At 43.7% G+C, this 14294-nt stretch overlaps 3 protein-coding genes across 3 annotated transcripts; all 3 read left to right on the top strand.

Moving 5' to 3' along the window:
- Positions 1-240: 240 nt before the first annotated feature.
- LOC103154069 (probable G-protein coupled receptor 151) lies at positions 241-2324 on the top strand. The gene has a single exon (XM_007575225.2). The coding sequence runs from the start codon at positions 490-492 to the stop codon at positions 1816-1818; it is 1329 nt and encodes a 442-aa protein (XP_007575287.1). The 5' UTR covers positions 241-489; the 3' UTR covers positions 1819-2324.
- Positions 2325-4594: 2270 nt separating this feature from the next.
- On the top strand, positions 4595-9374 carry LOC103154072 (serine/threonine-protein phosphatase 2A 55 kDa regulatory subunit B beta isoform-like). The gene is made up of 4 exons (XM_016662419.1): positions 4595-4797; positions 5341-5432; positions 5524-5647; positions 7511-9374. Exons 1-4 carry the CDS (start codon positions 4654-4656, stop codon positions 7664-7666), a joined length of 516 nt encoding a protein of 171 aa, XP_016517905.1. The 5' UTR covers positions 4595-4653; the 3' UTR covers positions 7667-9374.
- Positions 9375-10290: 916 nt separating this feature from the next.
- LOC103154068 (probable G-protein coupled receptor 151) lies at positions 10291-12372 on the top strand. Its single transcript, XM_007575224.2, has one exon. The coding sequence runs from the start codon at positions 10540-10542 to the stop codon at positions 11866-11868; it is 1329 nt and encodes a 442-aa protein (XP_007575286.1). The 5' UTR covers positions 10291-10539; the 3' UTR covers positions 11869-12372.
- Positions 12373-14294: the final 1922 nt, after the last annotated feature.

Below are 14294 nucleotides of genomic sequence, written 5' to 3'. Positions count from 1 at the left end.
AAGGTGTGAAGAAGACCAGAGGTAATGAATATATTTTATGTATGTCTAATGCTGGCCTATGTTTTATTTAGTGGTTTAGTGTTCTTAAACATACTGCTTTTGTGCAAAACATCTAAACTTTAGGCATCATTATCACTTTGCTTGGCCTTTTTTTCCCCCTCCCTAATTGGCCCCATGTGGGTGTAGTCTGCATGCTTCTAGCCAGCTTGGGACGACAGCTGTCAATCAAGCAGCATCTTTATAACTCGCCGCAGGGGCTGCATCTCTAGGTCTAAGGATAAAGCCGGGCGCACGCAAGAGCTCCACTCTTAACTCCTGACTGCCAGCTATTGACTTGTCTGATGTGATCTTTTCATCAGCCTTTGATCTCAATCCATTTCTGTCTTTAGATCGCTTCATTTTTTTTTCCTCTCAGGAAATTTTTCACCTCTTCTGGCTATCTCTGAATACTTTTTTTTCTCTTATCAGATCATCAACTCTTTGAGATCTATGGATAAGCTCGTTGGAAACAACGTGACTACGGAGAACAGCTCCTTGAACAAGTGGACGCTCGGTGAACCAGGCTTGTTCCACCATCGGGACCCCAGCGAACTCCGGGTCTTGGTGCCAGCCATCCTGGGAGTCATCTGTGTTTTAGGTGTGGCTTGTAATCTCACCGCAATGGTCATCCTGTTCTCGAACGCCCACCGGGGCAAGCTGTCCCTCATCAACTCGCTCATCTTCAACCTGATGTTCGCCGACGGGCTGGTGCTGATGTTCACTGTCCCTTTCAGGGCTGCCTCCTACTCCAGGGCGAACTGGAGCCTGGGCTGGGTGGTGTGCAAGACGGCCGACTGGTTCCTCCAGTCCTGCATGGTGGCGAAGAGCCTCACAGTGGCTTTCATGGCGAAAGCCTGCAGCCGATACGTGTCAAACCCCACCAGGCAGGTGAGCATCCACCTGGGCTCCATCCTGGTGGTGCTCTTCTTCATCTGGCTGTCTGCCTGCTCCGTCACCATTCCACTGTGGCTGTTTGCGAAGCTGCAGAGAGAGGTCCGTGGGCTCGTGTGTGTGCTGATGTTTCCTCCTGAAGCTAAGGAGTTCATGTCCGTGTACGTCAAAGCGTACCCCTTAGGGGTCTACTGTGCGCCTCTCAGCGTTGCCCTGATGTACTTCTGGAAGGCTTACGGACACTGCCAACGTCGCTCCAGTAAGTCTCAGAACCTGCGCACGCAGATCCGATCCAGGAGGCTCACCCTGATGCTTTTCAGCCTGACCCTGGCCATGGCTATCCTGTGGCTTCCTCAGTGGGTGGTATGGCTTTGGGAGAGGCATCTTGCAGAGAAGGAAACTGAAGGAGCTCAGCCACTGACTTCCTCTCCTCCCCTTTTCCTCGCCCTCTCTGCTCAGCTTCTCACCTTCTCTCTGTCGTTGGTGAACCCTCTGATTGTACTCTTCCTCTCGGAGGAATTCAGAGAGAGTTACCGGGGGCTGTGGAGGCGCCTCACCCTGCGCAAGCAGCCTCCACCAAAGCCAAAGCCCGGACCCCACAACCCTACCTCTCTCCAGTCCCCTTGCCCCAGACCGGAGACGTCAGGACAGCTCCCTGGAGAGAGAGGGATCCATTTCAGCTCCAGCCAGGAAACCAGCGACAAGGCTCAACCTCCGCCGGACCAAGGCAAACCTGGCGGGGAAAAAGAGGCGGACAGGGTGAGCCTTAAAGACGGGGTTGTCTTGCCTGACGTGGAGCAGTTCTGGCAGGACAGGGAGACCGGCTCGCACACGGATGAAAACGATCCGGTGCCGTGGGAGAACCAGGCCCAAGAAGAGAAAAAATAATAACCAGCCAGTCGCCAACGCACCTCTACCAACTGCTGCAATGTGAATGACTGATGTTCTGTCTTCTGTGTGTGCAATATTGTTCGAAGGTAAGACGTGCAATCAGAGCGAGTGAGACCCACAAATAGAACAGCGTCATCTGCATATGTGATAACCTTTTGCAGTTTGTGAGGTAATTATTAGTGCCTGTAAATTAAAACTTTATGATAGGACAAAATAATTTATACAAACTTTCTTTCCACATGGAGTCTGTACCAAAAGGAATAAAAAAATCAAAAAGCAGCCGGCTTGAAGTGTTTGCAAATAATTTCGACCTCTACTTAAAGGCTCACGTGTAAAATTCTTACTTTAACGAACTAAATATTTAAATGTGCATTTGTCGTTTTTATGATGATTAGAAAGTGGTTTGCATGCCGCCGTTGACGTGACAGTAATTGGCCTCGGATTTATTCGCAACGTGTCTCTAAATGGAAACTTGTTTTCAATAAATACGCTGTGAAAATGTGGCCTGAGTGTAGGCTTTTGTTTGGATTTCATGCTGGTCATTCAAAAGTGTCCACACACACACACAGGTTCAATAGAGTCTTTGTGGGATTGATTCCTGCTGACATTTAATCAGTGAGTATTTTTCACAGGGAAATCCTTTACAATTACCAGGGGTTCTAATTAAAGCGCTTGTCTGAGCTCAGACGTAGCATCCGGTATAAAACGACCTGTCTATGGTTTATATAGGCATAATTAAGAATATCTTTTTTTGTTGTTTGTTTTGTCTACAACAGTATATTCATACTTTGAATCATTTAGCTCTAAAAACCGATCTCAGTTACCTAACAACTCCTGTTTTCTCACTCCCTTCCTATCTGACATTTCCCCCCTCATTGATTATTTATGCTGACCTTTTATTGCCAGAGGCAACTCACTCAATCAGAGCAACGCTTAACTGTATAACCCATCATCAGTCCCTGGGGTTCCTGCCTGCCCATAAACACTGAAGGTGGAAGAAAATGGTGCACAGGCAGAACATTTAGCTCCAGCCAGAAAAAAAAATAAATAACCTTTTTCCCATCAGCTGTAGATGAGAAATAAAAGTGTTGTTGCTGTTTGTTTAAAGGCAAAACCCAATATGGTGGTTGTCCCCAAGCTGTCTTGTTTACACCTCTGGCCCTGGCATTTACCCTGTGAAATGAGCCAGTAAGTCTGTAGTTGTGGGATTTTATCCAATTTCAGCAGAGAGCCTCGGAGCTAGGATTCACTGAGCCCCAAAAAGTACAAATTAAATCTGCGTTTCAGGCTTTGACCCGAGCAGCAAAAGCTGAAGCTCCAACACCATCACTGATCATTTTTGTGAGGTTTGTCCAAATGAGGCAGTGTGTATTGTGGCCGAGCAGCTCTAGTTTGGCCTAATTTCTTGTTGTTCGTCCAGATGGAACTTTGAACTCTGCACTTGAGTTTGAATTTTGTTTTCAGGAAGAAGACGTTTTCTTGAGGAAGCCCTTGCAAACATGCATATTCATTGATTTGCGGTCGTCGCGAAGATGCTAAACGAGCACGTAACCTACAACTACATGTTCTAGATCTGTAAGGACATCCGTTCTTGGAAAGACTGCCACTTGTTTGTAATATTTTATTGTTAGCAATCAGTCTCAATGACAATTCTGAAATTGCACTGCAAACTTTCCAAAGTTGAGGTATTTCTGTCAGGTCATTGCTGATGTTTTACCGCCTTTTTTTTTGAAACCCTTTCTCCTCCACGCAGAGTTTAATGCATTACGTCAAACTCAGAAACCTTTCTGACCCTAATTTCGTCCCTCATTTTGAGGAATCAATCAGCGCCAAGTTCAGCAAAGCAGCAGAAGTGATTTCTAATCCTTTTGTCACTCAGACACAGTTTGAAATGTTTTCTTCATTCAGTATAATGCAGAGCTCCACCAGACCAATAAGGATACTACTACTCTGCAAACCTGCAGATATGGGAGCAGTAGCATTATAGAGTTCAGTCACTGAAAAAAACACAAAATTTTACCAAGTAATTTTAATACAGTTTCTCGTGCAAACATCTTAGTATTCTTGAAATAAAACAAAACTAACATACAAGTAACTTATCAGCAATAAGAGCTTATTTTAAGTAAATAATTCCTTAATATATATATTAAGGAATTATTTAGATGAAAAAGTTCCGGTTCTATTGGCTGATTATTTCACTTATAACAAGACATTTTTCCCATGTTATAAGTGAAATAATCTGTCAGTGGAACTAGTAGTTTTTCACCAATATTAAGAAAATATTGGCTCAAAACAAGATACTATCTTGCTTAGAAATCAGTTGTGTTTTACTTCAGTCCTAAGATATTTTCACCAGAAACCAGACCAAAAGTACTTTTTTGTTTTGTGTTTTTACAACTACAGGTGAGCACTCCTTTAATTTCTTCACATTCTGAAAAGCAGTGTTTAGTTCTGGACTCACAAAGTGTTTTTGGAAGCGGGCCCAAAAAAAGTTACACTGAAGGTCTCACCTGACCAGATTGTTTTTCCTCATATTNAGAAAGGAAGAGCGGGGAGATGCATTGACTTGACAGCTAACGATGGAATGCCTGGCTCCCGTCCCCGGTGTGCTGGCCTGCACATGGATCAGCAGCTGCCAGAGTCAATATGAATCATAACCAATATTTGCCCACCGCGCTGACCTGCCATTATCTCCCCGAGTAATTCCGCAAAGAGATGCAGCTGCAGCCCTTCTGCGATCCAAAGCCGTGCGTTTCTCTGCAGTAAAATAACTAATTTTATTTTTTTGTCTCTCCGTCCTACGTAGACTTCGAAGAGCCAGAGGATCCGTCGATGCGTTCCTTTTTCTCGGAAATCATTTCATCCATCTCTGACGTAAAGTTCAGCCACAACGGGCGCTACCTGATGACAAGAGACTACCTCACTGTCAAGGTGTGGGACCTCCAGATGGAGAACAAACCACTCGAAACCTACCAGGTAACGTATCCGTCGTATCCGTTGTCTCCGTCGTCTCCGTCGTTGGTCTAAAAAAAAGAAAAAAGAAACCTAATCTCAGCTGGGGAAGTTAGGAAGTTCCATTTTGGCCCGGATCAAATCAAATCATATTGATCTCAAGCTAATCAGTCTTGGTAATACTGTTTCACTGTCAGTCTGCCGCGCCGTAACCTTGTCATCTTCAGCGATTACCCCAGGAGGGCTTATTGAGCCAAGTATCCATTAGAGGGTAGTGTTAGTGCCGATGCGAGCCGAAGGGTGAAACCTCCCACTGTGTGGTCATCGGGGTCAGATCCACCCTGTCTGATGTAGGAAAGTAATCCTGCAGCAGGTCATGATTGATAAGGCCATCAGGGGATTCTTCCTCCGGCTTCACCTGCTGCCTAACGTCTTAGCAGGGGTCACCAGGCCTGGAGGATTACTAAAAGTAGAGCATAAGGCACTGGAGCTTAGGGTTGTTTTTCTTTTTTGTTTTTTGTTTTATTTTACTGAAAAAGCAACGCAGTAACCGACTTTGTTTTTCAGGTTCACGACTACCTGCGGGGCAAACTTTGTTCTCTGTACGAGAACGACTGCATCTTCGACAAGTTTGAGTGCGTCTGGAACGGATCGGACAGGTGAGACATCTCAATCGGTCATGAGAGAAATGAAATCCACGCACGCGTCTTTGTAATGCTCGCCTCGCTTTCCCCCTCTCCCCCCCTTCAGCGTCATAATGACGGGCTCCTACAACAACTTCTTCCGAATGTTCGACCGGAACACCAAGCGGGACGTCACGCTGGAGGCTTCGAGAGAGAACAGCAAACCCCGAGCAATCCTGAAGCCTCGCAAGGTGCGACGCCGGACGCAATTATTTGTAGCTTCCATCAGAAACTGGCATTTTCAGATGACTAAAACTCCACTGGAAGCTCAATATTTTATTGGTCATTAAATCAATAATAACATATATCGCAATAGGCCAGTGATCAATATCAGTCGATACCACGCCTGATAGAATATTCAATATGTATAATATTCACTGAACATTCAGAGCTGAAATGTAGGCAGAGGAAAGACTCAACCTCTCGCTAAGCTGGGTTTGTGGCATCAACTAGCATACTCTCTCTTTGGTTGCCTAGCAACAACTTGTTGAGTAACTCACGCAGCAGCAGTTCCAGGTTTCGCCTCATAACTGCTTAAAAATATAAAAAAAATAAATAAATAAAAAAAAAACAACAATGGCGTGGAGTGAAAATTGTGAATAAAGCAGGAAAGATCATGTCACCAGTTTGGCAATATTTCATAAAAAACTATTTAATAATTATTGATACCCACTGATATGAACTGCATATATCATAATGGGTTTTTCGGCCATGTTGTCCAGGCCCACGTTGTACTTATTCTTCCATCTTTCCACCATTATTGGTTTGAATTGGAACGATCAGGACTAATCTCGAGGGAAGGAGGCGAGTAAGGATGGCCAAGCCTATTAAAGTGACACTAAGTTTAGAGTTAGAGCAGGAATAAATCTGTTTCACTGTAGACAGCAGATCTCAAGCGTATTGAAATATGCTAAGTTTTTAGACCGTGACAATTTTTCCCTGTATGTTGACCTTCAATGTGACATGCAGAATATCTTATGCAATTCCAAAGAGAAAACAAACAAGTCTGCTAGGAATGGTTGTATTTAAAATAATTTTAAATACAACCTGTCGTTACCTGGTCGTACACCATTCAGGGATCTGGTGCTTTTCTCTAGCAGTCATTGGGTATCGAGGTGAGGTACCTTAAAACAACACTAAGATAGACGGGACTAATAACTATACTTCTTTTGATCCAGTTGCAGCAATTGGTCATATTTGATACACACCTAACATGGTAAATGTGATAATGTGATTATCGAAAAACCTTCCAAGTGTGCAGGTGGATTACAAAGGCAAAGGAAACAAAAAAACTGATTAAAGACAAGATGGAAACTGTTCAGGAAGTCTACAGAGTCTGACAGCAGCACTGAAGGAGCTGCAGGAAATCCTGCCATCTGCTGGTAGTGGGCTGCATGTGACAACTGGGACTTTGATTACACAAGTTCATAAAGTGACCCAAAAATTTTAGATGTGTGCCGGGAAGCTGGAGGTGAAAATTTAGTTCATGCAGTTATTTAGTTTTAATGGTGCAACTTTTTCCTAATAACAAGGGTTAGATAGAGAACATGAAAATAGTTTTTTTTTTTTCTTGGTTGGAAGAGACTAAAAAGACTTCCAAGACCAAATAAACTGGACTTTTTTTTTAAGTTAGGAAACTGTCTACCTTTTATTAAGACAAAATAATTATTTTGCTTTTTAAATTAGAAAAATAATACTGAATTATGAGTACTTTAAATTTTGGTATTCTGGACCATGTTGCAAAATGTTTGGACAACACCGTTAAAGAGTAATTCCAGCTTTTTCATTGCTTATATTTTTTTCTCTAAAAAAAAAAAAAGATTTTCAGTTGAATTGTAAAAGATGAATGCCAAAAAAAAAGTATACAATGTAAACTATTGACATTATTCAAGTTGTCCACCCCTGCTTCAACAATATATAGAGAATTTATCTAGCATTCGATTGATCTGGAGTGGTTAAAAAACTAAAATAAAATGAAAAATGCAATCCAAAAGCTGCTCCAGATGTGAGATGCTGCATGTGTAAAAACGCCTGACTGTCCCTCTGCCCTCCAGGTGTGTGTAGGTGGGAAACGTCGCAAGGATGAGATCAGCGTAGACAGCCTGGACTTCAGCAAGAAGATCCTCCACACGACGTGGCATCCACATGAGAATATCATCGCCGTGGCAGCCACCAACAACCTCTACATCTTCCAGGACAAAGTGAACTAAAAAAAAAAAAGACAGTCTGCCCCAAATTATGAAACCTCCCAGGACCCAAACATAATGTGAGGGGCTGCTGTCTTAAATCCCCCCCCCACCCCACCCCAAAAAAACCTCCAACTCTACTTTAAGAGAGTCATTTGTCCAGACACTGATGTGAAAAAGTGAACAGTGAAACAGACACAATTCGAGGAAAAGGCTTCATTCCAAGAAAATGACTCCTAATTTAATTTATTCAGCCATGCGGACAACAGGAGGATCAAATCCCGTGCGTTTATGCAACACGAAGGACCGCTGCATGAATAATGTTATGTAGCAGCCCTCTGGACCCTGAAGAAACAGGTGGATAGGGGAGCGATGCATTTTCAAACAGAGCACAGAGACAGATAGCCAGCTCACGTGACGATGGCTCTTCTTCATGTAGCGTCGGGGCCTGAGCCCCCCAACAACTCCCCCGACGTTTCAGCCCGCTCGAGCTGCAGCGCATGCGATGAACCCTGCAGCCTCCGTCTGAGGTCGAGCACGGGACAACACAAAAGGAAGAAGAAGAAGAAGAGACTGTTAATAATGCCTAACCCCAGCCCAGAAAATGCACGCAGCACGGTCAGTCTCACCGGTTCCCCGTCTCCTAGCCGAGACGTCTGTAGTCTGCGACGCGAATGAAGCCCTTCCGGCGCGAGTCGATGGTTTTGTTTAAAGCCGTTCGTTTCGTCCTTCTCTCGGTTGGTGAGTCTGTGTAGAAGCTGTGGTGCCTTCTTTTGGTATGTGGGGCTTCGATGTAATTGGGTGTGGGAGGGAGGGTAAGGGACTGTGTGAATGTTTTAAATTAAATGTTAACTTAGGGTGTTTTTGTTTTTTCGTTTCTTTTCTTTCCCCCTCTCTTTCTTTACCAATGAAAATGAACGTAAGAACAAAAAGGCTTCATTAAGATCGCAAATGGACAAAGTTTTGCAAGTGATAAGGAGAAGACGCTGTGTTTTGTACAGAGGAACCGCCGTGTGTTGGATGTTCGCGATTGCTCAGAGAAATGATAAAGCCACAACTTTTTTCAGTTTTTGGGATTGTTATTTAAAAAAAATAATAAAACTGAACTCTTTGCTACATGTTGCCCTGTTTGGATAGCGCTGAAATTGATTTGTAGGCAACATGATCACAAAAATGTTCAGCTTTATGATTTAATATGACCTTAAAGTAGACCATTTGGGCGTCACAGTGCCACACTAGCTTCTTTTGCATGTGCTGGATGTGAATCTGTTGAAAACGGCAGATCATATGAGGCACTGCGCCATGAATGTTTTTTTTTTAATGTTGTTTTTGTTTTTGTTTTTTCTCCCCAAAAGATGTCAGCTAAAATCACTTTTGTATGAGATCGTTCCGATACTTGTGCATGTTTGTCCTCTGGGTTGAAGATGTGGGCAACGACGGACAGCAGCAGGTCGTCTCGCAGTAATCGGCTCGGATCCTTCTCCGGTTTCGGTGCAAAATGGTCAGAAGCGATTGTGGACTCTGTAAAATCAGGGAATATTTGTGTATGAGTCTGTTTAACGGTGATATCTTCTAAACTGCCCCTCCTTTGTGACACTTCTAATTGAAACAAACCAACTTTTATAGCTCAGAATGTATCGAAATGCATTGAATTACCATGCAGTCTTTATGCTTACTGGACTTACTTTGAATAAAAAAAAATAAAAAAAAGAATAAAGATTTGCAAGCTGAACGCCTGTTAGTGTGGACTCTAATCTGTAAACATCTGTTCAATCAAAGATCACAGCTGTGCCGGCTAGGGGTTGACTGAGATCAGCCTCTGATGTAAGGTCTCCCTCTAGTGGAGAAAGAGTGGTAAAGGGATTTTGGCTTCTCTTAGTGCAATCATTTCTGTAAAATGTTAGCACAAACTTGTGTGACTTTTATGAGAGGGAAGGAAAATTTTACATGGTTTTAAACATTTTTATAAAATATCTGCTGACTTAATTTAACCCCCCCCCCCGCCTCCCTGAAACAATACCTTAGAGAACCAACTGTTGAATTTGTAGCTGCAAGTCTACAGTCTAATTTTTGCAAAAATGTCATAAAATATCCCATTCTAGTGCATTATTATGCTTTTTAATTTAAACCATTCCACTGTAGCTCTGGCTGCAGTAAATCATGAGGGCGCAAGCGAGGAGGCATTGCTTTATGACCTGACTGTTTTGGACTTCCTTTATGTCTGTGCTTTGTTGCTTGCTTTGAGGTTTTCACAGAACTCCTGGGTTTATATTGGAATTACATCCGACACCAGCAGAATAAGGTAACGGACTGGATGCAAATTCATGCTTTTTTTAATGTATTTCGTAGCTATGCAGTCCTGTGTGTTGATGTACCACAACTACAACAGGTTATAGTTGTAATGTGACAAGGTGTGAAGAAGACCAGAGGTAATGAATATATTTTATGTATGTCTAATGCTGGCCTATGTTTTATTTAGTGGTTTAGTGTTCTTAAACATACTGCTTTTGTGCAAAACATCTAAACTTTAGGCATCATTATCACTTTGCTTGGCCTTTTTTTCCCCCTCCCTAATTGGCCCCATGTGGGTGTAGTCTGCATGCTTCTAGCCAGCTTGGGACGACAGCTGTCAATCAAGCAGCATCTTTATAACTCGCCGCAGGGGCTGCATCTCTAGGTCTAAGGATAAAGCCGGGCGCACGCAAGAGCTCCACTCTTAACTCCTGACTGCCAGCTATTGACTTGTCTGATGTGATCTTTTCATCAGCCTTTGATCTCAATCCATTTCTGTCTTTAGATCGCTTCATTTTTTTTTCCTCTCAGGAAATTTTTCACCTCTTCTGGCTATCTCTGAATACTTTTTTTTCTCTTATCAGATCATCAACTCTTTGAGATCTATGGATAAGCTCGTTGGAAACAACGTGACTACGGAGAACAGCTCCTTGAACAAGTGGACGCTCGGTGAACCAGGCTTGTTCCACCATCGGGACCCCAGCGAACTCCGGGTCTTGGTGCCAGCCATCCTGGGAGTCATCTGTGTTTTAGGTGTGGCTTGTAATCTCACCGCAATGGTCATCCTGTTCTCGAACGCCCACCGGGGCAAGCTGTCCCTCATCAACTCGCTCATCTTCAACCTGATGTTCGCCGACGGGCTGGTGCTGATGTTCACTGTCCCTTTCAGGGCTGCCTCCTACTCCAGGGCGAACTGGAGCCTGGGCTGGGTGGTGTGCAAGACGGCCGACTGGTTCCTCCAGTCCTGCATGGTGGCGAAGAGCCTCACAGTGGCTTTCATGGCGAAAGCCTGCAGCCGATACGTGTCAAACCCCACCAGGCAGGTGAGCATCCACCTGGGCTCCATCCTGGTGGTGCTCTTCTTCATCTGGCTGTCTGCCTGCTCCGTCACCATTCCACTGTGGCTGTTTGCGAAGCTGCAGAGAGAGGTCCGTGGGCTCGTGTGTGTGCTGATGTTTCCTCCTGAAGCTAAGGAGTTCATGTCCGTGTACGTCAAAGCGTACCCCTTAGGGGTCTACTGTGCGCCTCTCAGCGTTGCCCTGATGTACTTCTGGAAGGCTTACGGACACTGCCAACGTCGCTCCAGTAAGTCTCAGAACCTGCGCACGCAGATCCGATCCAGGAGGCTCACCCTGATGCTTTTCAGCCTGACCCTGGCCATGGCTATCCTGTGGCTTCCTCAGTGGGTGGTATGGCTTTGGGAGAGGCATCTTGCAGAGAAGGAAACTGAAGGAGCTCAGCCACTGACTTCCTCTCCTCCCCTTTTCCTCGCCCTCTCTGCTCAGCTTCTCACCTTCTCTCTGTCGTTGGTGAACCCTCTGATTGTACTCTTCCTCTCGGAGGAATTCAGAGAGAGTTACCGGGGGCTGTGGAGGCGCCTCACCCTGCGCAAGCAGCCTCCACCAAAGCCAAAGCCCGGACCCCACAACCCTACCTCTCTCCAGTCCCCTTGCCCCAGACCGGAGACGTCAGGACAGCTCCCTGGAGAGAGAGGGATCCATTTCAGCTCCAGCCAGGAAACCAGCGACAAGGCTCAACCTCCGCCGGACCAAGGCAAACCTGGCGGGGAAAAAGAGGCGGACAGGGTGAGCCTTAAAGACGGGGTTGTCTTGCCTGACGTGGAGCAGTTCTGGCAGGACAGGGAGACCGGCTCGCACACGGATGAAAACGATCCGGTGCCGTGGGAGAACCAGGCCCAAGAAGAGAAAAAATAATAACCAGCCAGTCGCCAACGCACCTCTACCAACTGCTGCAATGTGAATGACTGATGTTCTGTCTTCTGTGTGTGCAATATTGTTCGAAGGTAAGACGTGCAATCAGAGCGAGTGAGACCCACAAATAGAACAGCGTCATCTGCATATGTGATAACCTTTTGCAGTTTGTGAGGTAATTATTAGTGCCTGTAAATTAAAACTTTATGATAGGACAAAATAATTTATACAAACTTTCTTTCCACATGGAGTCTGTACCAAAAGGAATAAAAAAATCAAAAAGCAGCCGGCTTGAAGTGTTTGCAAATAATTTCGACCTCTACTTAAAGGCTCACGTGTAAAATTCTTACTTTAACGAACTAAATATTTAAATGTGCATTTGTCGTTTTTATGATGATTAGAAAGTGGTTTGCATGCCGCCGTTGACGTGACAGTAATTGGCCTCGGATTTATTCGCAACGTGTCTCTAAATGGAAACTTGTTTTCAATAAATACCTGTGAAAATGTGGCCTGAGTGTAGGATTTTGTTTGGATTTCATGCTGGTCATTCAAAAGTGTCCACACACACACACAGGTTCAATAGAGTCTTTGTGGGATTGATTCCTGCTGACATTTAATCAGTGAGTATTTTTCACAGGGAAATCCTTTACAATTACCAGGGGTTCTAATTAAAGCGCTTGTCTGAGCTCAGACGTAGCATCCAGTATAAAACGACCTGTCTATGGTTTACATAGGCATAATTAAGAATATCTTTTTTTGTTGTTTGTTTTGTCTACAACAGTATATTCATACTTTGAATCATTTAGCTCTAAAAACCGATCTCAGTTACCTAACAACTCCTGTTTTCTCACTCCCTTCCTATCTGACATTTCCCCCCTCATTGATTATTTATGCTGACCTTTTATTGCCAGAGGCAACTCACTCAATCAGAGCAACGCTTAACTGTATAACCCATCATCAGTCCCTGGGGTTCCCGCCTTCCCATAAACACTGAAGGTGGAAGAAAATGGTGCACAGGCAGAACATTTAGCTCCAGCCAGAAAAAAAATAAATAACCTTTTTCCCATCAGCTGTAGATGAGAAATAAAAGTGTTGTTGCTGTTTGTTTAAAGGCAAAACCCAATATGGTGGTTGTCCCCAAGCTGTCTTGTTTACACCTCTGGCCCTGGCATTTACCCTGTGAAATGAGCCAGTAAGTCTGTAGTTGTGGGATTTTATCCAATTTCAGCAGAGAGCCTCGGAGCTAGGATTCACTGAGCCCCAAAAAGTACACATTAAATCCGCGTTTCAGGCTTTGACCCGAGCAGCAAAAGCTGAAGCTCCAACACCATCACTGATCATTTTTGTGAGGTTTGTCCAAATGAGGCAGTGTGTATTGTGGCCGAGCAGCTCTAGTTTGGCCTAATTTCTTGTTGTTCGTCCAGATGGAACTTTGAACTCTGCACTTGAGTTTGAATTTTGTTTTCAGGAAGAAGACGTTTTCTTGAGGAAGCCCTTGCAAACATGCATATTCATTGATTTGCGGTCGTCGCGAAGATGCTAAACGAGCACGTAACCTACAACTACATGTTCTAGATCTGTAAGGACATCCGTTCTTGGAAAGACTGCCACTTGTTTGTAATATTTTATTGTTAGCAATCAGTCTCAATGACAATTCTGAAATTGCACTGCAAACTTTCCAAAGTTGAGGTATTTCTGTCAGGTCATTGCTGATGTTTTACCGCCTTTTTTTTTGAAACCCTTTCTCCTCCACGCAGAGTTTAATGCATTACGTCAAACTCAGAAACCTTTCTGACCCTAATTTCGTCCCTCATTTTGAGGAATCAATCAGCGCCAGGTTCAGCCAAGCAGCAGAAGTAATTTCTAATCCTTTTGTCACTCAGACACAGTTTGAAATGTTTTCTTCATTCAGTATAATGCAGAGCTCCACCAGACCAATGAGGATACTACTACTCTGCAAACCTGCAGATATGGGAGCAGTAGCATTATGGAGTTCAGTCACTGAAAAAAACACAAAATTTTACCAAGTAATTTTAATACAGTTTCTCGTGCAAACATCTTAGTATTCTTGAAATAAAACAAAACTAACATACAAGTCACTTATCAGCAATAGGAGCTTATTTTAAGTAAATAATTCCTTAATATATATATTAAGGAATTATTTAGATGAAAAAGTTCCGGTTCTATTGGCTGATTATTTCACTTATAACAAGACATTTTTCCCATGTTATAAGTGAAATAATCTGTCAGTGGAACTAGTAGTTTTTCACCAATATTAAGAAAATATTGGCTCAAAACAAGATACTATCTTGCTTAGAAATCAGTTGTGTTTTACTTCAGTCCTAAGATATTTTCACCAGAAACCAGACCAAAAGTACTTTTTTGTTTTGTGTTTTTACAACTACAGGTGAGCACTCCTTTAATTTCTT

The sequence above is a fragment of the Poecilia formosa genome, unplaced genomic scaffold (assembly GCF_000485575.1).
Source record: "Poecilia formosa unplaced genomic scaffold, Poecilia_formosa-5.1.2 Scaffold372, whole genome shotgun sequence".
Classification (NCBI taxonomy): domain Eukaryota; kingdom Metazoa; phylum Chordata; class Actinopteri; order Cyprinodontiformes; family Poeciliidae; genus Poecilia; species Poecilia formosa.
Note: the sequence above shows the minus strand (reverse complement) of the source record. Positions and strands in the feature narration are given on the sequence as shown.

Excerpts from the sequence above, each read along its gene's own strand:
- LOC103154069 (XM_007575225.2), top strand. The coding sequence starts at position 490 with ATGGATAAGCTCGTTGGAAACAACGTGACTACGGAGAACAGCTCCTTG.
- LOC103154072 (XM_016662419.1), top strand. The coding sequence starts at position 4,654 with ATGCGTTCCTTTTTCTCGGAAATCATTTCATCCATCTCTGACGTAAAG. Across the intron at positions 4,798-5,340 it reads AACCACTCGAAACCTACCAG|GTTCACGACTACCTGCGGGG; the intron begins GTAACGTATCCG and ends TTTGTTTTTCAG. Across the intron at positions 5,433-5,523 it reads GTCTGGAACGGATCGGACAG|CGTCATAATGACGGGCTCCT; the intron begins GTGAGACATCTC and ends CCCCCCCTTCAG.
- LOC103154068 (XM_007575224.2), top strand. The coding sequence starts at position 10,540 with ATGGATAAGCTCGTTGGAAACAACGTGACTACGGAGAACAGCTCCTTG.